The sequence below is a fragment of the Tubulanus polymorphus genome, chromosome 1 (genome assembly GCF_964204645.1).
Source record: "Tubulanus polymorphus chromosome 1, tnTubPoly1.2, whole genome shotgun sequence".
Taxonomy (NCBI): Eukaryota; Metazoa; Nemertea; class Palaeonemertea; order Tubulaniformes; family Tubulanidae; genus Tubulanus; species Tubulanus polymorphus.
This window is the reverse complement of record NC_134025.1, coordinates 18,529,141-18,554,153: the sequence shown is the minus strand read 5'-3', so window position 1 is coordinate 18,554,153 and position 25,013 is coordinate 18,529,141. Positions and strand designations below refer to the sequence as shown.

General features: G+C 37.7%; 1 protein-coding gene across 1 annotated transcript in view; it reads left to right on the top strand.

Moving 5' to 3' along the window:
• The window catches only part of LOC141908246 (uncharacterized), a 158,309-nt gene extending 139,748 nt beyond the window's left edge, over positions 1-18,561 (top strand). Inside the window, exons 17-19 of the mRNA XM_074798233.1 lie at positions 1,358-1,594; positions 12,739-12,978; positions 17,970-18,561. Coding sequence (XP_074654334.1) covers positions 1,358-1,594; positions 12,739-12,978; positions 17,970-17,977 — 485 coding nt within the window. The 3' untranslated portion in view covers positions 17,978-18,561. The remainder of the gene's footprint in view (positions 1-1,357; positions 1,595-12,738; positions 12,979-17,969) is intronic.
• The last annotated feature ends 6,452 nt before the right edge of the window (positions 18,562-25,013 follow it).

The window sequence follows — 25,013 nt, the reverse complement described above, 5'->3', positions numbered from 1 at the left end:
ACGGTTAATTTGGTAAAGAAAAATAGGTATTGCTAAACTAACTGCTTGAAACCAGCAGCCAAATCACTGGTAGTTATAAATTAATTTGTACTCGATTTGATTCTCATGATGAGGAGAAACTCGCAGCTGATCCCCGGAACGACGATGTAGTAACACATGTCGATTCGTCGATGTTTACGGCTCGACAGTTTTTTTAAAATCTAAAGTAGTAAATTTCCAGTGTAATATGATTTGATGAGGAAAATGGGCTATTGTTAAAATCACTGTTTGAAGACCGTGACTGAATGTGAAGTCTGCGGCAATAAATTAGTTCATTTATACTTGAATTGATAATCGAAGTGACAGTTGGCCTGCGGGTTTATTTTTGGGATGACGACTCGAAAAACATGTCGCCCCATTAAATGGGGCTAAATTTTCGATGTTTATGGCCCGACAGCGCTTTTGTAACGATGATTCGTGAAAAAACACGCGGGCTATTTGTAGATCTCAGTGAGCTGAACGATATTATATGGATTGTATATGAAACAGCGGTAAGGTAACAAAGCCTATGTTCTTTTGGTAAAAATAGTGTGGAAGAAAATAATAATAATAATAATCACGCGGATATCAATAGGGTTTTCTGTGAAATAACAGAAAACCCTAATAATCACGCGAATTTCAATAGGGTTTTCTGTGAAGCAACAGAAAACCCTAATTAAGAAATGGATAAATGACTGACAGGTATATTCGACGTACTTCGAGTTCATGAAAAAGCAAGAAAATCTACTTCTTAACTTAACCCTTTCAGTGCGTCTACAATGCGGTGTCTAAATCAGTGACTGATTTTGCTAATACACCACACTGTGGTGTATTGATGTAATTAGTAATTATCTCTCTTGAAAAATGGCAGCTCCTGTCAAACATAGTGAAATACTAGTAACTAACGATACGCTGCGTGGCGGTGTACACGCACTATAGTGGTATTCCTGTTATTCAACACACTAGGGTGGAATTTTTTTTTTAATTCCAATTATCTCCAGCACTATAGGGTATTAATTAGTCAGCACTGAAAGGGTTAAGCAACATTGAACCCAGCCTCCCAGGGGCGGGGGCTTTTTTCATTTTACTAAACTATCCACAACTTCCAATTTTCTGTTCAAGATATCCTTTGACCTCTAGTGTGTGAATGTAGATCCATACAAAAAAGCTTTTACACTATATTCTATTGATTGGGTATTTGGTTACTTATTTTTCATTTTAACTTGCTATTATTACAATTGTTGATTCACTGGGAATATTGGTATTTTCATATCTGGAATGTGGCAGTCTGCATACAATTTTGAAACAGCAATTGTAATGATCTATTTATTGCCTACAGGATTGGGATTAGGGCCTAAATCGCTCCAATCAAGCCTGATGTTGGATTCAAATACCAATAGCTCTAATGGAAACGCTCTGAACAACGAAGATGTATCATCCAGCTCTTCAGGGAAAACTAGTGTTGCCGTTTCACCCTGTGAAAAATCAGAAAGTCAAACAATGTCCACTGCCTTAGATTTTGCTTCTACTAAAGAGAGTATTGATGAAAGGAGCTTTCAACAAGAACCAGGATCAGGTAAACAAACTTACAATCCTTAAACTTTCTTTGACTAATTCATATATATAATGAATAATAGGGTCTCTATTCTGAAAATGGTAATATAAACTTGTTACCTCGATATAAGAAATTTATCTGAAATATCTCACCGGTTGAAAATAGATTTTTGCTTGTTTCCAATACTTCTATTCAGATGTTTTTAATGTTAGCCACCGCCGTACGTGGTGCTAGTGTTGGGTCACCTACCTCAAAGGGAAAATGCATTGAAATGTGGGCGACTTTTGTATTGATCCTAGAACTACATTTAAACAGAGTTCCCCTACTCTTGCAAACTCCAAATTATAGAAGGTTCCAAGTGTTTTATTTTTTTTGAAATGCTCAAAACTTTATTTTCAATTGGTTTCGTATCTCTTTTTGACGATTTTATCAGAGAAGTCTAATCCATCACATGAGAATCTACGCAATACGTATACTCGCTTACCACAGCTTCGTGATAGAATCTCAACATGTACAGTTTTACAGTCATAATTCTGTTATTTTCTCGTTTTATTGGTATCATTTATCGTTCTAACTTATATTGATAACTCCTTTATATCTTCAAGATTATAATAATAGGTAGTTTCCAAAAAAATCATCTGATAAGAAATGACTGTATAGTGCTGCCATCTATGGCCTGTAACAGCATTTGTTATTGCATTACCGATATATCTTATTTAAAGAAATTTTTTTACGAATCAAAGGCATATAACTGTACATTCATGTACTGAAAAATCATACAATACTTCAATATTCAGTGCCCGGTGGCTCCTTATGGTTTATAGTTCGTTTATTTCGTTAAATTTTACTCAAACTGTCGATTTTAGACGATTTTCTTCTCATTTCGCCTTTAGCCTAGGTGACCGAACACTAGCGCTCCTAGTGGTGGCTGCAAACATTAAATTCATCTGAATAGAAGTATTGTTCCACCAAAAGAAATTTTGATATCCGCCATCTTTTTTCTCTGTTGTTCGAGAATGAATGTGTTCGGATAATCACTCAAAATGATTAGGGATTTAGGAAGATAAGAGAGACTTGCCAGCCAACACAAATATATTCAAGAAAAGTTTCAAAACACGTATCGGTTTTGTATTGGAAACGTTCTATTGAAACGTTTCTGAAATGTAATTCTAATCACTTTTTAACGTTTCACAAACCTTTTTACAAAACATTAATGAAACCTTGAAAAAACCTGTCTTTTATATATGTAGATAGAGCTTTATTCCAATGAAAATGTTACAATAAGTTATTTTGCGAAGATCAAAATTGACATTAACCCATTCAGTGCTGACTTGATAATACCCTATAGTGCTGAAGAAAAATTTCAACCTAGTGTGCTGAATAACGGGAATACCACTATAGTGTGTATACACCGCGGCACGATGGATCGTTAGTTACTAATATTTAACTATGTTTGACAGGTGCTGCCATCTTTCAATAGAGATAAAAACTAATTACTTATTACATCAATACACCACAGTTCAGTGTACTAGCAAAATCCATCACCGATTTATACACCGCACTGTGGTGTAGACGCACTGTAAGGGTTAATAGCAAGATTATAAATATTTAACATTGAAAAGACCATTATGTAGAAAAAAAAACTGTTACAATTTTAAGAACAAAATGATACTAATGATACTTGTGATAGAAATAATGATAAACAAGAAATAAGAAACGTGAAAAACATTTTAAAAACATATCAGCAATATTTCCTCCTTCACCTGCATGGTGGATATCTAGTGGACAATGATTAGTTAAGTCATACATATTCAATACTTATACCTAGATATTATTAATGACAACATAATTCAACATAATAGATTATCATCAAAAATGTGCAGCGATGGTTGGACGGATAGAGTTATTCCTATTTTATGGCCCTTTCTAAGCATCTTTTTCGCAGCCACTTTCATCCAGGCGTAGGCCTCTCCTAGCACTCATCTGGAACAAATAAGGCAGCCTCTCTCTGAGATGCGCGGATCAGCTTCAAATCCCACAAATATCCACTTTTCAAAAGTTTTTTTTTCTGGATCTAGGACTAAATTTTACATTGATGTTTTTCCTTGAACGTTTCATAAAAACATTTCTTGATGCGTTAAATGCATAATAGGCTCATTAAACATCTCATACCATGACCAATGGCCATTCGGAAGCCAATGCGGACCGTTCGACCACAAATCAGAATTTTGAAGTTTGGTTGCTTTTACTCCACGTGTGAGTAAATCGGCTGGGTTGTCCTATGTGTAACAATACTCAGAGTTGCCACTTTACCGGATTTCTCCGGAATTCCGGATTTTTAAAAAATCCAATTTTCATTTCCGGATTTTCGGGAGAAGTCAAATAACCACAAAAGAAAACATTGCGAAAAAAATAAAATCAATTCGGGATTCGACCCAAAACATCAAAACGTAACCGCTCCGTAGAGGGTTCGAAAAAGCCGTATTGTGCTGCCACGTAGTGGCAACAACCCCGCAGTACACGATTAAACCAAGATGACGCGACGATCGAAATCGACTTACGCTTCGTTGGTTTTTGGCTCTGGTTTATATATGAGGTGTATTTGACGGAACCAATCGCTATTCAAAAAATTATCTATACAGATATATATATATCTTGACATATCTTGGAGTGAGTGAATGTATAACCTTTGAGAAAATGCTTACTGAAAGTTTGAAGCGACAGATTTTCATTGGATTGTAATTGACAGACGTGAAAATTGATTCACACTTCCGGTAATGAATGCGCCAGAACGCATCTCCTGGCGTTCTAATTTCAAAAATTTTTCTGGGGCAGGTCCCCCGGACCCCCCGAATTATTTTCCGAATTTTTAGCTTCACATAAGTGGCAACTCTGAATACTTGATATCGTCAAAATCTCTCATTCCAATTTTCCTTTCAACGGTTTTCGACAAATACGGGTAGTTTTTTCCATACATATATTCATGATTTGATGGATGGGCATCTCCATCTCCATCCTGGCACAGTTTTTCAGTACGATAATTCAGGTAAGAGTCTGAGACAAATTGCCTCCGTCACCTCAATTCACAAATACGTATCGGATGTCTCCTTTTCCACCAATTAACTTGAACAACAACTGCTTTATTCTACCTCAAGAGAATAAGAGACCGGTTCCGGTGTCACAGGTTTACATCAAAAATGGATATGGGCGAAACAAAACAAAGGATACTGACTTAGTTAAGCCTAGACCACCACACTACCACCTCATTAAGAGAAGTTCCCATGGATGCAACCACAAGGGGTATACCAATCCCAATGTGCGAAGGTAAGACGCAACAGGTTATGATTAAAAGATGTTTGAAGCGCTCCGGTGCGGCAGGGCAACTTGGTAGCAAGCAGAATGCTGCGGGGTACCATTAGCAGGTGTCCGATGCACCCCAACGCAATTCCAATTGAGCCAGATTAGATGTGGTTGGGGTACCACGTCCCATCTAACTGAGCCTTCCTGATGACATGGTCGACTACAATCTCCATGGCCTTCCTGCGATGGTGTATACCCACGAAGTCATTGTTATTCAGGTCAGGGTGGTCGATCTGGGTAAAACCTGCCCTTACCGTGTGGACATTTATGCGGTCCTTCTGATGAATGAGTTCCCCGACATTACTTATAACAGGAGACAACCTCAGGATTTCTAAGTGAAAAAGAGGAATACCGGAATATGGTTTGGCCAGTAGGTCATAACTGGTATAGGCGCTCGGTGGTCTCCCCATAACCCCGGATGTCATTAACACCGTGGTTGAACACAACGGCCAAACAGGTAACATGAGTGCTGACTTCCAGCCCTTGAACATTGAGTCGCAGGATGGGTTGCTGCCTCGTGCAGTCAACTACCTGTTCTTCGAGGTGTGTCAGCTTCTGGTTGAGATCCTGAGCTGACCCACCACATTCGGTCACCATCAACTTGAGTTGCCTCGACAGAGACAGAAACCTGGATCTCGACAGGGTACAGCCATGTCCCGAAACAATGATGCTTTGATGCCGCAGATGATGGCTCCCACCACTACACGACTGGGGTCGTATAAATGCTTTATGCAGGCGTCCACCAGCTTTCAGGTGTCTGGGCATGGTTGCGGATCTGAATGAAACTCCGAGTCTCCTTGACCAGGCGTTGTTTCTGCTTGCGGGTCTTTACATTCATTTAGTCGAGCTAGATGACGTCCAATCTATGGTACGGTGTTGGCGGAATAAAAAATGAAAACCATGAATAGGTATCTGTGGGGTTTAGAGTGTTAACCATACGAAGGTGTTGCTTTTGCCTCCCTTAATTTCCTGCCCTTTTCCAAAACAAGTCCTTGCCGTCTCAGATTGGTCGGGAGTGATATACCACTCTCGCAAATCACACCCATAAGTGCTTTCGCGAGTGATTTTTAAATTATATTAAAACTTCCTTATAAAAGATTATAGACTATAAATAAATGTGTTTTTCATAGAAAGAACTTGTTTTTTACTTTTATTTATTAAATCAAAACAAATGAAACATATTTACAAAGTTCGTCGTCCTAATAAAACATAGCCAGGGTCATTAACATAGTACCAGAACATGTATATGAGTTTACAACAACTTAGGTCAAAGTTTTCAGTTGAAATTGTCCCATATTTCCTCAGCTTCAGAGTCTGAAGAAGAATAATGATCATCATCACCAGAGGACATGTCATTATCCTCATCACATACAACTTCCAAATTATTCTCCGTTACCACATCATCCTCATCATCAGATTCAATATTATAATAGTAATTTGTAATTATTTCATCATCATCTTTGTTCTTGGACTTTCTAGAAGCAGGGAGCTGGGCACAAACTTAGCTAAAGTCAGTTCTCTTAGATACCAACAGCTTACGTTTCGTTGCCATATAGTTATCGACTGCATTTTGAATAATACCATCAACCTCCTTACCAGACCGGGAGTACTTATTGATAATCGGCGGTCATTCAACTTGCAATTCAAAATGCTGAAACCACTTTCAACAACACTATTACTTGGTCCCATGCACCTAAGGACACTGACAAGTTTACAGATATTGGGGCATTCTTTGTATTTATATTCAAAGATTATCTTCCAAAGTTTGTTTCTTTTGACCCCTCTATAAAAATAGTTCACCAATCTTTTGAAATGAGGTCATTTTTTTTTCATCATGGGTAATGAAAAGTCTCCACTCTGGAGTGGGATCTCAAACACAGCAGCCAATCTTACCATAGCTTCCAATTCTGAACCAGTCCAATTTGCTGGATCCAAAAATGACATATCCTTGGTCAAATTATCATGACCCGAGAACCTTTTCTTAAGACACTCGTTTACTTTGGCGATTACAATCTTTTTCATATTATCTATGCGTGATTTGGCATTTTCTACATTATAGTACTTGAAATCATTGGTTTTCATACCAACAAGCATAGTTTGTTGTTTCTCTTCCTTCTTTCTCATGTCTCCCTTGGCTAATATGTCCCATACAACTTGATCTAGTTCAGAGTCAATTCCAATCTTACATTCACCCAAAAAGAAATCAAGATCTTTTTTCGACAATTCATTGATAGTTTCGATAGTGTTATGCAAGAGAAATGGGAGATCAGACAATGAGAGAGTACTTCTCTCCAAGGTAAGTGACAGAACAGAGATTTTGTCCAGTAGGACTTTATAGAAGCAGCAACGACAAAGGAACTGGAAATTGGAGAGCTTTCTAAGAATGCCTTCAAGTTTAGGTTTGATCTGTGTTACATCAGGACTACTAATGGCATCTTCAAGAAACTGAACAAGAACTGGCCAATTATTGATCAGACTGGACAAGCCTGAACTTATATGATTAACGAAACGGGTGCCATGAACCTTTGGGGTCCCATAGACCGTAAAATTCAATGCATCACCTAAGGATTTGAACTTTCGTTTTAGCTTGCCACTATTCTTGAACAAGTAAAATAACAGGATCATGAAGTCTTTTATTTCTTTGAACTCGTTTACACTCATGAGTGAATCTTTGATCGAAAGTTCAAGTCTGTGTGAAATGCAATGAACTGTACCAACCGCGGCCGATCATCATCACGTAATTTGGTCAAGAGACCGTTGTATTGTCCAGTATTTACATTAGCCCCTTGTATACATCCTCTGTAATTTTAATGTTTTTCAAGAACAAGTCATCCATTCCAGTTTTTAAATTCTCACTATTAGCATTCCCATATTGGTCCATGTCAATCAGTCCAACAACAAAGTACACTGGCATTCCACATCGAACTAACCTCACCATTACTAGTTCCTTCTCTCGTCCTGTTTTTTTGGCCTGGCTTCCATCTGTTAGGATCGAAAACGCATTGGCAGTAGTGATGAGAACAGCAAGTTTTTCTCTCATGCACTTGGCGATTTCATGTGCAAATTTATTAGCAGCCTTGCCGTCCTCACATCCAGATATTAGCTGTACCTCATTAGCTTTTTGAATTTTAACTAAAGTTTTGAATTGGTTGAGGGGTATACCTCCACAAGCTGCTAGGTAGGCCGTTTGGAATAATTAAACATAAGCATCACGAGAGTTCTTATTTAATTCGACATCAATGCGGGGCTGCTTAGCAGGAAGGGGTGCAGCTTTGCTAGTATCAGCGCCGACGGGATCATCTTTTAATTGTTCACACTTGTATGCAATCTTATGGCACATACCATCTAAATGTCTCCCAATGGTGAAATTACTCACAGAAGTAGTGCCACGGGCATAGTTTTCGCAGTCCATCAAAATTTTTTCTTTTACACGCCAGTCTTTCTTGATGGCCTCAACATTTCTGGCACATAGCTTACAGTAGATCTGGAAATATAAAAATAAAGCCTCCTTAACGTCCATGCCTAAAAATTATGTCAGTGGTAGGTAGGCCCAGGTCTTCTAGGACCTAACAAAACAATAACAACAGACTATCCATGAAGACTGAAGTGACTGGTACAGGTAGGCCTACCTAGGCTAGTTGTAAATCTGGCCATCCACCATCCTCAATTGTGACCTTAAATTTCACGAAATTTTACGGAAAAAAGTTCGCTAAAAAATTTCAAGAAACTTTTGTAAAAATGTCCGCTACAAATTTCACTCAATATTCGTAACATTTAGCATTCAAATCAAAGTGATATGCCTACCTCTACGACAGAGTCGATTCCATCGATCTTCTCAATTTTCGGTACAATCGTACCCTCGGGTATCTCGTATTTATTCTATGTTGACACGCGAACGATCGTGTCGGCCGCCATTGTCCACGCTGTTGATAATTGTTGTCAGTTCACATACTTGCTAGTAGAGGTCGCCACATCCTTCGCGAGTGTTTTGACAGCTCAAATTAAAACTTCGCAGGTGGTATACCACTCCCGTTAATTTCATTTTGCGCGAGTTATGGCGCGCGGGAGTGATCACTCGCGCTAAACGGCAAGGACTGAACACGCTCTTCATCTGCCATATTTGTAGGTATCTCTTATGACACCACAAGTTGGTTCCATGCGGCACACCTGGGTCACCAGGCACGACCTGAAGTCACCATACCTCTTTGGAGGCTGGATGTTCACTCTCGCAACCTATGCGGAGGTTCGTCTGCATTTGGTACATCAAGCGAAGGTTCTCCAGGTGGAAGAATGGTTACTTGCTCCTCCTGGCCTTTGACAACCTCATTTTTGTTCCCACGACGTGCCCTTCGGGACACTAGAGGATTCCGTATTGCGGCAACATCATCATCAAGGCTGCTTGAAGAGTCCAAGTCATTTGCCTCCACCTCTGCGGATTGTACAGGCTCTCCGTTTTCCTACATTTCCAGACTGGTCATTTGACCTCATCACCCTCGGGAGTGTACCCAAAGCAGAGCTTCATATCATTGAAGTGAACCACTTTGGGCTTCCTATTTCTGACCACGGGCACTACCAGATATGTGACCTCCAATATCCTTTCAGTCACAAGGAACAGACCCTTCCACTTCTGGTGGAACTTAATTTAACTTAATTTGACCCGTCCTTGAGCACTCTTCAAACTATGTACCACTTCTTCCAAAAAAACCGTGACTGTCTTTGGTTCTTCAGGCATCCCGACCATGATGTCCAGGGGCAGCACCATTTTCCTCCAAAAGTGATGAAAAAAGGTGTTTCCTTGGTCTTTTCCTGTATGCTTGAGCGGTATGCCTTCAGAGTCCCAGTTAGTACCGCTCTCGTTAACAGACATGGTGAGCATGGATTTCAAAGATTTGTTGGCATTTTCCACCTGACCATTTCCCATGGTGGTTCCCTTGATGGGAACCTGCCAATAATGTTTAAAACCAAGACGAACCAGACAAGTTCTCGAGCAGGCCATCTATTCAGTCCATTCGGTCTCAGATGGATACGGCCCCTAGGCTGGCTTCCCACTCTGAAGATCTAAGAACGGTTACTGAGGCCCCAGTAATCAAGAGGATGATCAAGATGCTGTTGCCCTCGTGTTAACCAAACCTGAAACATAAAAACCATTTTCAGAGTGTCCAGATGTCTCATATTCACCACTTTGAACCGGTTTGATCTCCTCGCTTTGGCCTCCTATAGTTGGACTTGTCCCTGGACTTGGCCTTTGGTGTGGGGGTACATATTTGATGGACTGGATGGGGCACTCTAATTTGTCGGATTTGCTCTGCCCTTCGAGCGAACCAAGGCGTTGTTTCCCGCCCTCTGTACTCAACCTCTTGCGTAGTGGCTGAGAGACGTAGAGCAACTCCTTAGCATGGGGTGCTAAATTCACTCCACACATAAACTTGTCCTTGACCAGTCCTTCTTGCAAGGTCCGGACATATCCCGAGGTAGGCGCTCCGAACCAGGTCTGTCAACCCATCAGAAAAATGACCTAAGCTCTCCTGACTGTTCTGTTCGTAGAAGTAAATAAAATAGCCTATATATATATATATATATATATATATATATATATAGCTATCTACTCAGTATGCCAGTCAACAGGTTAACACTACCCGTAGGCTAATTGTAACTGACAGCTTATATATACTATTACAAATAAAAACAATTGCTATAAAAGCAAGTACGTAGGATTGTAAACCACGAATGGTGTTATTGTAATTGCTAACCATTGGAAATGTCAATGTTATTCTAAGAAAGTAATCTCTCAAGATATTACCTCTTGTTGGTAGCGAGCCGGCTCGAATCAGCTTTAATTTTTGCGTTGAATCTTCATGGGATTTATCCCTGACTGCTGCCACCAGAGTAACAAAACGCCTCTTCGTCTAATTCACAAATGCATATCAGATATTTCCTTTTGTGGGCCGATTTCCACCAATAAACATGAACAATAGATATTACAACGAATGTTTATTTCTACCTCAAAAGAATAAGAATACAGGTTCAGAAAAAAAATGGATACGAACTAAACAAGACAAAGGATACAGACTCGGTTAAGCCTAGTCTGCCACATACCTATCGTCTCAAGATCCCAGTAGTGTGATAAGTTTTGATAGGGTTCATTAACAGCTTGAGACTGGTAGTCATCACTGATGACGATGGAAAATATGTGCGAGATAGATATGTAATAGCTCGTTGCTGCTGTGTACGTAGTCTGTCATGTGCGTCGATATCTTAGGTACTATAAGCGCCCATATATCGATAGCTCCTGATGGTGTTTGCAGTTTCACATAGGTCACTCCCATGGATTGGATGCCACATGTGTTGGCGCCAGATGTGTTGGCCCCAAATGCTGACGCATATAGTTTCTTTTTCAATCTGATGCAGGTCGATCGGCACTGTGGGAAATGAAGAATCGTTGTGCTCCTTCATCGAATAGGATATTTACAATAGTTGATCCTGATTTGTCAAAATTGAACCAACAGCTGTTTTTAAAATGACTGTTCTAGATGTCCCTATCAATTTAGCTTCTTCCATGGTGGGATTCTGCTGATTCAGCGACCGGTTCCCATGACCTTCTCTTATGGTACGAAGTAGCGTATAATGTCCTTGATTGCATATCCTGCATGTCCATCATGAATTGCAATTATTGACCTAGTGTGATCCGAGACAATCGTTTGATCCCCAAATGTAGATTTCTAAATTGTCGGAGAATTTTTCAATTGCGTCAGGTTTTCTCCTGGTTTCAGGAGCTCCCACATGGCATTCATATAGGAACAGACGATTTTCTGCGGTTGACTATATCTTGTCGTGAGTAGTTCTAACGCATTCAGGTTATTCGCGTCGGTAAGAACTAACCGTTCAATCGTGCGGAATGCCTCTCTGGTAACCAGTCCCCTGAGGTAGTGGAACTTAACGATATTGTCGCGTTGTTGGTCATTAAGGACGGCCAAATTAAAACTCAATGAAACTTTGCCAGGTGAGTATATTGCCATCAAACTTTGTGAGAGTGAGTTTTGGTAGATGCTGAGTTTTGGATGTTCGATGAGTGGAAGTTTCACTTACCTTGAATGCCGAAGTATCAGGGCCTGGAAAATCTTCAATTCGTTTCCATTGGAGGAATTTTTTGAGCTACGAGTTTTTGCTAATAATATCCGTATTGTAATCGTCAGCTTCAATGATTGTTCGTTCCAGCTCATCGTCTAAGGTTATTTCAATTATTCTGTTATCCAGTTGTTGTATGTCACAATTTGGTTGAAATTATTCCGATCTTGTTTTCCAACTCGTCAACGTCATCTTCTGAAATTCTGGGCTTTACGAGTACTGCTTCAGCCCCGGAAACAGCTTTGTTCAATAGTCCTTGGTAGGCTCCTCTTAACTTCCTCTGCCTTTCGATCATATTTGTAGCCATCCTGGTCACGGCAAAAAAATAGAATCAGGAAGGTTCGAAGCTGAGAAAGGAAAAAAGGAAGACGTGTGTTCAGTATGATAACTAATTGGGTCTACGGATTTATTGAGTAAGATGTACTGATAGACGATTACATAATATAGGTCATGCAAACAGTTCAAGTAGGATACAATTCCTGACACTCTAGTGTGTGAATGTAGATACATTCAAAAAAGCTTTTTCACGATATTCTATTGAGAGTGTATTTCACCACTTGCTATTATTACAATTCTTAATTTGTAGGGAATATTGGTATTTTTTGTATCTGGAATGTGGCAGTCTACTACTGCATCCAATTTTGAAACAGTGATTTTAATGATCTATTTATTACCTACAGTATTGGGATTAGAGCCAAACTCGCTCCAATCAAGTCTGATATTGGATTCAAATTCCTTTAGCTGTAAGGGAAACGCTCTGAACAACGAAGATGTATCATCAAGCTCTTCAGTGAAAACTAATGCTGCCGTTTCACCCTGTAGAAAATCAGGATGTCTAATAATGTCCACTGCCTTGGATTTTGTTTCTGCCAAAGATAGTAGTGATGAAAACAGATTTCAACATGATACAAGGAGAACAGGTAAACAAACTTACAATCCTTAAACCTTAATCATCGTGATTATTGTTTATCCACTTGATTTTTTACAAAAAAATGTAACCTCCCTCAGATTCGACTTCTAATCAATTATAAATGCTCTAATCAATGTGGTGAGCATTATAGTGCTATGAATGCGTGGGCAAGAATTTTTAGGCCAGCCGTAGGCTGAGCCTATTACTACACAAATGGAGCGAATTAAAATGACATGGTTTCCACACAAAAGGCTCTTTTGCTTGCCAAGTGAGGGCATATTCGAACAAATCACGTATTTAAGCGTAATCCATTCTCGGAATCGTAGCGAGCAGAATTTTGAAATAGGGTCTCATAAAAATGTTTTCTGCATTTTTCACGAAAGTTAAATCGGGAAAATTTCAATTTTTATCAGCCAATCAGGAAGTTGTGTCTTCCCTGTGATTGGTTTATCTGAAAATATCAGCAGCTGTTCACGTGAATTATCGCGATGTCATTACTGGCGCTTTTGCGCATGACGTCATGTATCAAAACGCGACAATACTTCCGCGTTCGCTACGTGTTCGCTGATTGGCCCATTTACTGGGAAATTCCACAGAAGCCTAATGTGGTTTGTTACAAGCGCTGTGATTGGCCCGACCCGATTCTGGCACGGCTTTAGCTTAGTGGGTTCGAATCCCTTGACGGGTGAAGATGATGGATCCTATCAATATCTATTGAAACAAATAAGTTTCCCGGTTGGGCAGGCGCGGATATCTACCGGAAGTGTTCCGGTTCGATATATCGAGGTTTCTTTGAATTTTGGAGTGATATTGAAATCCGGTAAATACCGGCGGTAGATTGTGAAAACCCATTGCATGATATTTGTATTACTTAATCAACGAAAAGCGTCGGGCCCGCGCCAGGAGTTTTCGCGAATCAAGTAGCGCAATAGCCTACTTCTTCGTGTTCGTCCACCTCAATTTTCACTCCGCCGATCTCTGACACGGCTCTGTCGCCGTCGGCGCTGTGATTGCACTTTCGTACCACCAAAATTTTTTATTTCTATATCAGGGAGGTCTGGAGAATAAAAAAGTCAAAATTTGGATATCACATAGGCCTGATTTCATTGAATAAGTCGACCATGGTCGTAACGTTTCCGTACTTATTACCACCTAAAACCGTCTGAACAATTTTGTCACAACCAACATTTCGTTTACAGAAATCAGGTGTTCATGTGAACCCGCGGTATCGTCTACTGTTTTACTTCCGGGTTTTATTTTAAGATTTAAAATTGTATTTCAAGATCGATTTCTATGAAATCTTTAGTTGATTTGGTGTTTGGGAGGAATTTTTATTTGCTCTACAGAAAATTCATCCTTGACAATTGCGCAAGGTTCGCGAAAAAAAAGATTTTACCAAATCGGGTGTATGACCTTGATATGCTAATTAGCCATGTGCCCGAATTGCAAATTCAATCAAATTTTATTCTGCCAAAAAAATGTTAAATACAATTCGCTTTCCGAGAGTTAATGTTATGCTGCATGGAACAAAGTTGTTTTGAGATGGGTCTTGAAGCTATTGAGGTCGAGAGATAACCATCTAGATAGTTCGTGAGAGTTCCAAAGTTTTGAAGACGCTTCAAGGTAATGTCTTAATATTTGGTTTATACGTGTATCTACCCTAGACACATCTTCAGGCCAAAAACTGGCCCTCTCAGATTCAAGATGGCCGACTGGCAGCCATTGTTGTTCGCCAAAATCAGCACTTTTTACACATTTTTGAAGTTTTCGAGGGAAATTTTGAAGACACTTTTATCAATAACCTTGATCATTCGTATATATTTGTATCCCCCGAGGGCCCATCGGCATGAGAAAAATTAAGTCGATCGGACTCAAGATGGCCGTACTGTGACCTTTTTTGTTCCCAAAAATGTCAATTTTGGCCTGAATTCTGAGTACTGTAGCTTTCTAATGGTGCGCCATGTTTCATTGCAATTTGTAATGGGTATTCTTTGGAGGGGATCTTTTATATCAGAGAGGGTATTTTTGACCAGGCAATTATGACACACTTGGCGGCCATCTTGGGGTCATCAGTACTCATTCGTAGGTGGGAAAAAAGTTTTTCCACATAATAATTGATACTTAAGCATATTTTGCTACCATAATCAATTGGAAAGTTGTAGCTCATGACATGTTCTATGATCGAGGTGAGTTTCAAGCTCATTGGTTTTTGTTTATGGCCACCAGGGGGCGTTGAACAATACAATAACTTAGTATTTCTATAATACATTCGTACCTATGCATATTTTGCTACCACAATCAATTGGAAAGTTGTAGCTCATGACATGGTTTCGACATTATATTGATACCTAAGCATATTTTGTTAAAACAATAAATTAGAAAGTTGTAGCTTATAAGCTGTTCTGTGATTTTGGTGAGTTTCAAGCTCATTGGTTTTTGTATATGGCCACCAGGGGTGTTGAACAATACAATAACTTATTTCTATATTACATTCGTTCCTGCTGTCTGTGTTAACACACGATTTTACTATGTAAATGATATTGAGCAGGGAGTGTATATTGATAAATATAACCCACAGATTACATCATTTATAAAAAGCAAATCTGACAGGCTGGCCATTGTGCCCCTTGGGGCTCTTGTTTGAAATGTATTTGTCAAATTAATCTAGCGACGAAAATACGGAGACTGAACTAGATAAAGGATTGGCCATTCATTAATTTCTAATCCCTAAATTTATCATTTTATCTGACAACTTTGAAGGTGGTTTCTGCGTCTTCAGTCAAAAAGAGGATTGCTCTGAGAATAACCAATCAGGGAAAGTGAAATCAACTCCTAAACGCATTGAACAATGTTAATTGATAGCAATCTGAAAACAATGATTAGAATTATTTGAATGTAGCAAAGAAATTGTCGATACTGACAAGAATGGAGTGGTCATCCATTTGATCCTGCAAACTCTAATGGACATGAAAATGAAATAACGTAACTGATCTGGATTGCCAATCCAGGTACGTCATTTGAATTAAACCACGCAACGTTGTTGGAAAGACAGGAATTATCACCATTTGGATTTCAAACACATTTCATTTGGTTGACAGGTCAGCATCATTAATGTAGGTATTGAGTTAATCTTCCAACCATATTGATGTATTTGGGTGCTGCATGTCTACCAAAATAAATGTAAAAATACAACTCAATTTCTTTCAATTTCCGGTTTTTAAACAAGATTTTGTGTGTTGGTGCCCTTTCGGACCGTTAAAAAGCATTTGTATTAGCAAAGCCTACTACCACATTTACCTCTAGTAGGTCGTGCCCCGAATAAAGGCCTATTGATTTTGTTTTTTTGTCTCGTCGGATCCATCCTCCCTGGCAGGGATTTGAATTTGATGGCATCGAGACTGCCACATTACGAAACCCTGCCACACAAGACCAAGTGCGCAGCTTAGAAGATGTCATTATTAGCCAATCAGAAATCCCATTTTAATTTCAGCCCAGGTTTTTTGACGCCTTATAAAACGTTACCATTATGAAACCTAAACAATGTTAATCATTCAGTGTCATTTTACAAATCACAACAGTAAATCGATGTGCAAAACGTCACAGGTCTTTGTGTACAAATACGAGCTATTTGGCATAATGTTAGTGACAAAGATGTAGAATGTCTTCCTGTGATTATAAAATGAGCCTTATTTGAACGTCGAAGTAGTGAAGACGTATTTTAATTGTAATGGATGTATCATTATATCAGAAGCGGCAGGCATAAATAGAAATGATAAGTAAATCGGATTATTCAGTCAAAATGGTGGATGTATACACGATGCGGAGGTCTGATATAAAAGTAAGACCCTGACATGGGGATGCTGGTGGAATGACAAAGCTTTCTACGATCTGTGTAGAGCTGGAATGTACTGCTGTGTAGAGCTGGCACTACGTACGGTCAATATAAAAATGTGTAAACATATAAGTTCAATATTCAAATGTTTTAGAAAATATGTTCGATATTAGGGGTATGCAGCTTTCATGAGAACGATCCCGATTAGCAATCTATGATAGCATAGCTGTCATATACGGCTCCGCGTCCTCTTAGGGCATGTGTATCAGGTGACAATTCAATTCAATTCTTATTGATTCTCATGTTAAACAAGATTCCCAAATTCAATAAAGTTACAAATTTTAAAATAAGTAAGTACAATATACACAACACAAGTTACAAAATTTTGAAATAAGAAAATACAACTTACAAAACACATGCATAATTCATCCAGAATAACATAAAACAAGTTATTTCAAATGACAATGGCTACTTCAACCCAGACTCACTCTTTCCTCAACCATGGAGGCAATAAAGTTGCAGTCCAGCTTAGAGGCAAAAGTGAATGAAGTCGGTCGCAAGTTATCAATTTTCGATAAAAAATTAAACCATGACTATTTACAGTTGAAGACCTGTATCACCTACCCAAATCGCCAAATCTCATAATTCCCCAATTTTCTTAAAGCTTCGATTTCAAATTTGCAATCCCACATTAGCTTATCCTAAAAATTCTAGATTTTTTTCACAAATAATCTAAAATTAATTTTCTTGTTCCATAGTTCTTCCATGAAATTTGCCTCAGCGATTATACAACGGGCAATCTGATTCGGTCTAGTGTAGCAGGTTTTCGTGTCGTGGCTGAGTCGATGCCATCAGGTTCGAATCCCTTCTGAAGGATGCATCGGATCTTGCAAAACCGAAAAAATAACTTGAAAATAGATTCTCTTTGGCCAAAATGCGCGAGATAGATATAGGGGCTATTATATACTCCCATAACTGTGGACAGTTTGTAAATTCTTTCTGAGGTGCATGAATTCAGGAGCAGAGATGGGTCGTTATCACAATGAGTAAAATTTGCAATATATTGGCTTGATCACGTGATAATCCGTGGCATGATTCCCGTGTTCAGTTATTACCTAGAATAAGAATAAAGAATCTCATTTCTTAAGCACTGCATTTTTATATTTCAGATTCATAGTGAAAGAGTGTTTTCTAAACTGACAAAATTTACAAGTAGGTTTATTTAATGTAAATCAAAATTCTCATACTGATTCAAATATGTAGGAGCTATCCATGATAGAAAATATGTGTAAATTGGTTTGATGGATTTGAACGTAAATAGTTTGAAAAACTTTGAAATATGCAACATCGGATCAGAGAAGGCTATAAATCATCTGCATAAATCAACCTTGGCATATGATGCGTACAGAAGATAAGCGGTCAGCAGGCCCTCGGATTCGGCCATGTTTGCATCGTTACTCAGTCGCTTGACAGAAACGACTTAGTCATACCCCTCAACACTCGGCATGTGCCAGTCATCCTGCGGACAGATTCGGTTCCAGTCATAACAAAAAAACCACACTGCCATTCTATGGACCATATCTTTATTCAACTTTGTTGCATAAAGTGTTTTAAGTCATTCCATGGATATGATTGCAAATATATCTCGATAGAGCCTGTTCATCAACTGTCGGATAATGATTGGACATATTTATTGAACATGTTTGACAATCCTATTAATCTGTTCTATGGCCACTATTTTAAATCAAATAAAATTTTTGTTCAAAGGAAGTTTTTTATATGCTTTTATGTATGGTCTTATAGTTATGTATGTTTGTACCCTCAACCTTGTCTTCATCCAGATCGGAAAACAAGATGGCCAACTTGTGTCTAGTTCAGCAGATCAGCACTTGCAGAGGTTTTGAATGGGAAATGTTGAAGACACTTTGATCAATTGTTACCACCAATCAATCCGACAATTGCAAAATTGTAGCTCATATCTGTAAATAAATACATCCTCATTATCTTATTTTGACTTAACTTGGTACACAGAGTACTTCGTATTTCATGAAGATTGATCTCTAAATCTGGTATTAGTGTTACTGGTTCCTAGATGTATTTATTAATTCCTATAAGATAACCCTTTATAATATTTGCTGATTTGAGATTCATTTCGACAAAATCTAAGTACATCATTTCAACCAACTAGTCAGATAGTTAGTTACTTAATCATTGGTGGTAAGCTTTTTATAATCGGATGGGCATGTACAAGGTTTAGGATGACAAGGGCCAAAACAAGGTTGAAAAAAGTGACACTTCAAAAATATACTTTCTATTGACTTCAGTCCACAATCAATGGCTGAAACTAACAAAGGTACCTTTCGAAATAATCCAATTTTATGTATGTTTTGAGCGATTAATCAACTTTTTTTGAGAAATTAGGTAATTTCTCAAATTCAGCTGTTGGCCGCGATTTCTCTGTATTGCATACATGTGGCATAGTAGACAAGGTGACCTACAAGGATTTATATAAAACTTAAAAAACAAAACGACAATTTCTATTTTTTGATGCTTTTCCAACATATATATAAAATCTTCGTGTTTTCTATAATTAAAAATGAAATGATAAATTCTAGTTGAAGAAAATGTGAAGAAGTGTTGATTTCTTAAATTTTTCAAATTCGTCGTTTCGTTTTGTTAGTTTGGGTTGTTGTCCTGTCCTCAGTCCACAGGTGCAAACACTTTCCACAAGTTTTCAAAATGGCCGCCATTGAATCGACGGAAACTTACTCTCACTTAACGGGTCGACATTAGTGTAAAATACCCACTTGCTACACAGAATTACAAGAAATCCAAAATCGCCACGGTGAGTTTGGGAACAAATGTCAGAGAGAAATACCAGGACTGAACTTGACTAAACGCAGAACCATTCAAATATGAATATAGTACAATTATATATTTTTCTATAAAATGAATAAACAGTTACAAGATAATATAATTAATATTAATCAGACCACAAATATTGCCTAAATTCAATTAAGTGAGCTCACTGACGTATTACTAATATGTATTTTAATACTAAGATTTTATCATACGACCTGTTTGTTGGTTGTCCGTTCCGAATTTACACCAATCAACGATAACTTAATGTCCAATTAATGTTAATTTAATAGTTTCTTTACAGCCACTTCATCCAAATTCGATAATGTCAGTCAGTTTGCTTTTTCACTTAACACATGAATTCACCGAATTTTCCATCTGCATCACGATTGCAAAGTGACCAAATCATTCTCAACAGCCAATACACAAGAAGTAAACCAAACCACACCGCTCACCAATCCACATACGTCGCCAAAATAAAAGTAACTTAAATCCAATTCTGGTAAATCAATCCGTTTAAATACTTTCGATTCTCGAATGTGAACAATTCAAAATCAATGCGCCGTTCGGTATAAATTATATATTCTTCTCGCAAAGAAAAATTAATACTTAAGTTCCGCAAACTGCAGTACTCAGTTTTATTTGTAGTTTACAAATAGTAAAAATTATGTCCCTGATCGAACGAATTGCACTTCGATATTCGTATCTTCCATAAACTAATTACGCTGAGCAAAAAAATATCAAATCCAATTCAATGTTGTTTTATTGAGCAACTTTCAGAAAATTGAATTCTATTCCGCATCAGAATCAATAAGACCAAGGGAAACGATTTATCTGAGGTATTTGTTCCTGCCAGCTCCAGTCGCTGTCTGTGCTACTTTTGTATTCTACGGTTGTGTTGTGTAAATTATTAGGTATTGACTCTGAGCTGGGAGTGTATTTTGACAAATTTAACCCACAGAATGCATCATCATTTGCCATTTTTGAAAAGCTGAAAGGCTGGCCATAGTACCCCTTGGGGCTCTTGTATTGTGTAGGAACAGCATGGGCGGTGGTTTATTCACCAGTTATGTTTTTTTTCTAATGCGTATAATGTGTGTAGTCAGTCACTATTCCTGGAAATCCATGAACAAACCGTCTTCTATTTATATCCACATTGAATATCAAATATCTTTCCGGACCGTTTACGCCAATCAAATTTGTGCTTACAAAAAACGAATTAACACTCATTCATGGGGTAAATGAAGCCGGTGTAAAGCTGTTTTGGTGGCCATTTCTCGTCTCCTGGCGTCTGGTGTTTTTTCTGGGAAGGGCACCCAGACCCCAAGAGGGGCTTCATGCCTGCGGCACTTGCAATTTCATGCCTTTGGCACAAAATAAACACCTAGCTTCTGTGATGTCCTAATCGACGCATTTAACCAAAAACTTAACACCAACAATACTAGTTCATGAATCAACCATCACCATCCTTTATTCTCATCCCACATTAGGCAGCAGCACTATCTAGAGTTACACAATACATTTACACAATACACTTCCGACCTTGGTAAGCATGCCCGTTATCATCCCTGTAAATGTTTTTTTAATGGTTCCATGGTTGGCAAAACATACAATTCTAATTCAGTAGAATTTTCTTGTGACCTGGTGAACACTGTACATTATTTGATTTTATCATTTTCAGTTTAGCAAGTAAATAAACATTACTTCTAAGTAAATAATTCATTTTGTATATTTACATACTAGTGGATAATCCTTTTTTGATAATGTTGAACAAAGAATCATCAAATGGTGATTACGGAAAAAAAGATTGCAGCAATTTTTTTATAATTATGCATTTCTGCGCACAGAATTGATTAAATAAAGTCTTTGTGTTTCAATTTGTTACCCGCATCACACACGCACGTGGGTACGTTATTATTTTCGTATGACGTCAACGACGAACTCGTCTATGAACTAATGACGACCCACTTAGCGAGCGATTAGCACATGGATTAATATCATCGGCTGAGGTGTTATAGGTATCAAACAAACAACGAAGCTGTTGTGCATTTATTAAAATATAAGTCGGACGTATATCTCAAAAGACCAGAAAATGCCAGGCAAATGACTAAATATGTCAAATTGACTCACGAAGATTGCATACAGAAACGACCTTCCTATTCCTGACTATGGTTTGTGAAAATATCCAATCGTGAAACTAAACCACAGACAGGTTACTGACTACTAGTCAGAAAACCCATTATCACTGCTTTGCAGCTATATTTAATATTTAGAATTGATAATAGGGTCTCACCTGTGAAATCGTAATATAAACTTGTTACCTTGATATAAGAAATTTATCCGATATATCATTCTGGTTGAAAATTTTCCTTGTTTCCTTTAATCGACCAAAAGAAATCGTGAGATCCGCTATCTTTTTTCCTTGGTGTTCCCAAATGAATGTGTCTGGATAGTCACTCGAAATTATAAGGGATTTAGGAAGATAAGAGAAACTTAGCCTGCCTGGAAGGCTCGTGTTCATTTGTTCACTTATGATTTCCTGAACAAGGTCTCAAGGTCAAAAAAGATTTTACGTGATATTCTATTGAGAGGGTATTTTACCTTATAGTTATTTTTGTTACCTTATTTTTTTTCTTTTTTACTTGCTATTATTACAATTCTTGCCATTATTACAATTCTTGATTCACAGGGAATGTTGGTATTTTTTATCTAGAATATGGCAGTATGCTACTTCATCCAATTTTGAAAAAGCAATTGTAATGATCTATTTAATATCACTTACAGTATTACCTACACTATTGGGATTAGGGCCTAAATCGCTCCAATCAAGCCTGATATTGGATTCAAATTCCAATAGCTGTAATAGAAAGGCTCTGAATGACGAAGATGTATCATCCAGCTCTTCAGTGAAAACTAGTGTTGCAGTATTACCCTGTAGAAAATCAGATTACAGCCTTACAAAGTCCTCTGCCTTAGATTTTGCTTCTACTAGAGAGAGTACTGATAAAATCAAGAAGTTTCAACAAGATACAAGGAGAACAGGTAAACAGACTTACAATCTTTAAATTTTTCTTTGACTAATTTATATTTACAATGAATAATAGGGTCTCTCCTCTAAAAATGGTAATTTATACTTGTTACCTCGATATAAGAAATTAATCTGACATATCTGGTTGAAAAATAGATTTTTGCTTGTTTCCATTGTTAAATCGTTCCACCAAAAGAAATTTTGATATCCGCTATCTTATTTCTCTGGTATCATGTAGTCATGAAGCTTATAAGATTGTAGTGAGTCGATGACATCATTTCCTGTCACCTCTCATAACTTGTTGGGAGTTCAGATGAAGATTTGACAAAGGAATAAAAACTTTAATCTTATCAACGCATTATGAAATTTCGCTTTTAAGAATATTTCCTAAAATTGTTATAGAATAAGATAAAAACCCACTATGTACAAATTAAAAGAATTTAAAAATGAGAATTTATTTATTCAAACAATTTAAAATATAAAATACACGCATTTCGATCTCACCCTAGAGATCATCATCACGTGTGAGAAATAGACTAAGATCGAGGGTATATATACAGAGAACAGGTTAATTGAGTAAATCATTGAGCAATGTAAGTAATTAGTGTTTGGCAAGGCATGAAGTAATATACTTAGAAAGAAAGGAATTGTGCAGAGAAAAGCCATTATTTAAATTGGTACTAAACATCTGATTGACAAGTTATTAGGGCAGACTCAACTATGTTGCGTTTAGCAACTATATTGCTGGAAGTATGAATAGTTTTGGCTTTATCAAAATTAAAGCAATGACCAGTGTTCCAAACGTGATGGGCAACGCCTCTGGCTTGTTTTTTGATTTATTATCTACTTTTTGTTCTCCAAAATTCAAGTTTTTAAATCCGAAGTAAGTTTTGTCACAACCGAAATGGTTGAAGGTCCCTGTCTCCAAAGAGCCAGTGGGCAGTAGTCTATGGTGGCAATAAACTTTATCGGATGATCGTAGTGGATTGTCATTTAAAGGAAATGCAACTTATTCTAGCTTAATGTCTTTATTATTTTAAAAAGAAAAATCGTGGTTTCTATCTATTTTCGTGTTCGCTTCTCTTCCACTTGGTCCACGTCTACAATAAAACCATTCCGATTCCCAGTCCCCGTGTGTAACATTTTATGTAACGATGTAAGACAACATCGATCTCTTAGCTCTTTAAAGAGTCATCAGTTCAAAGTTCGATTAATTCTACTACAGAAATACAAAACCAACCAGCCAGCTTTCAGTACAACCATGTCAGCAAGCCCATTTTTAGAATTTTTTCCTTGTTTTATTTTCTGGAGGTTTAGAATTAAAGAAAGTTCGTTTAGCCCTAGAAATAGCGATTTTCATTATGTGATCGGGGTAAGCCAATATTTTAAGAAAGTTCTATGTGTGGTCAAAATCAGCGGAAAGGACGGTTTCATCGCAGATCCGAAGTGCATGGAGAAAGAGGCCTTGAGCGAGTCCAATTTTGATTGATTTAGCAGTAAACAAAAAGAAGTGAAGATATGCCTCAGCGTTGGTAGATTTACGGTAGACTGAGAAATCAAATGAGAATATTTATTATGAATTAGAACATCTAACAACAGAATTTGGTCATTTTGTTCCCATTCAAAAGTGAATTTCAAAGATGGATACTGGGAGATAATGAAGTCGATAAGTTCCAAAAGCAATCTGCAGAACACTGGTCATCGCTTGAATTTTGATAAAGCCGAAATTATTTATACTTCCACCAATCACACTAAACGCCATATGGTTGAGTCTGCCCTAATTGTTTTTAGTCTATTTCTCACACCTGACGATGATCTCTAGGGTGAGATCGAAACATCGTGTATTTTATATTTTAGATTGAATGAATAAATTCTCATTTTTAAATTCATTTACTTTGTACATACTGGGTTTTTGTCTTATTATCCGTTCACCACGTTTGAGTGTGGTTATCGTACTATTAGAAAATGTCAAAAGTCAAACTGTGGGAAAGTTTCTATCGTTGAATAAGCAAATCATGGCAGCAGAGCGCATCAGTGATAAGGCGGAAATAGTTCCATATGTAGGCATGATAAAGAAGTGATTCATGATAAAATATTATACTATATGATTGAATCTGATACCATTAGAATAGCCAAATATTGTATTTGTTGTAACGTGGACGAAAATCTGTCTTTGGATAATCATGTCAAACAGATTCGCTTAAAACTTAATAGAAATATAAAATGCAAATGTTAAAAGAAGTCTGTTGAATGGATGGAGAGGGTTTAAAGGTTAGGAATGTAAATTGTGCCTCTTGAAATATGATTCTAGGTAGTGGAATGTCTA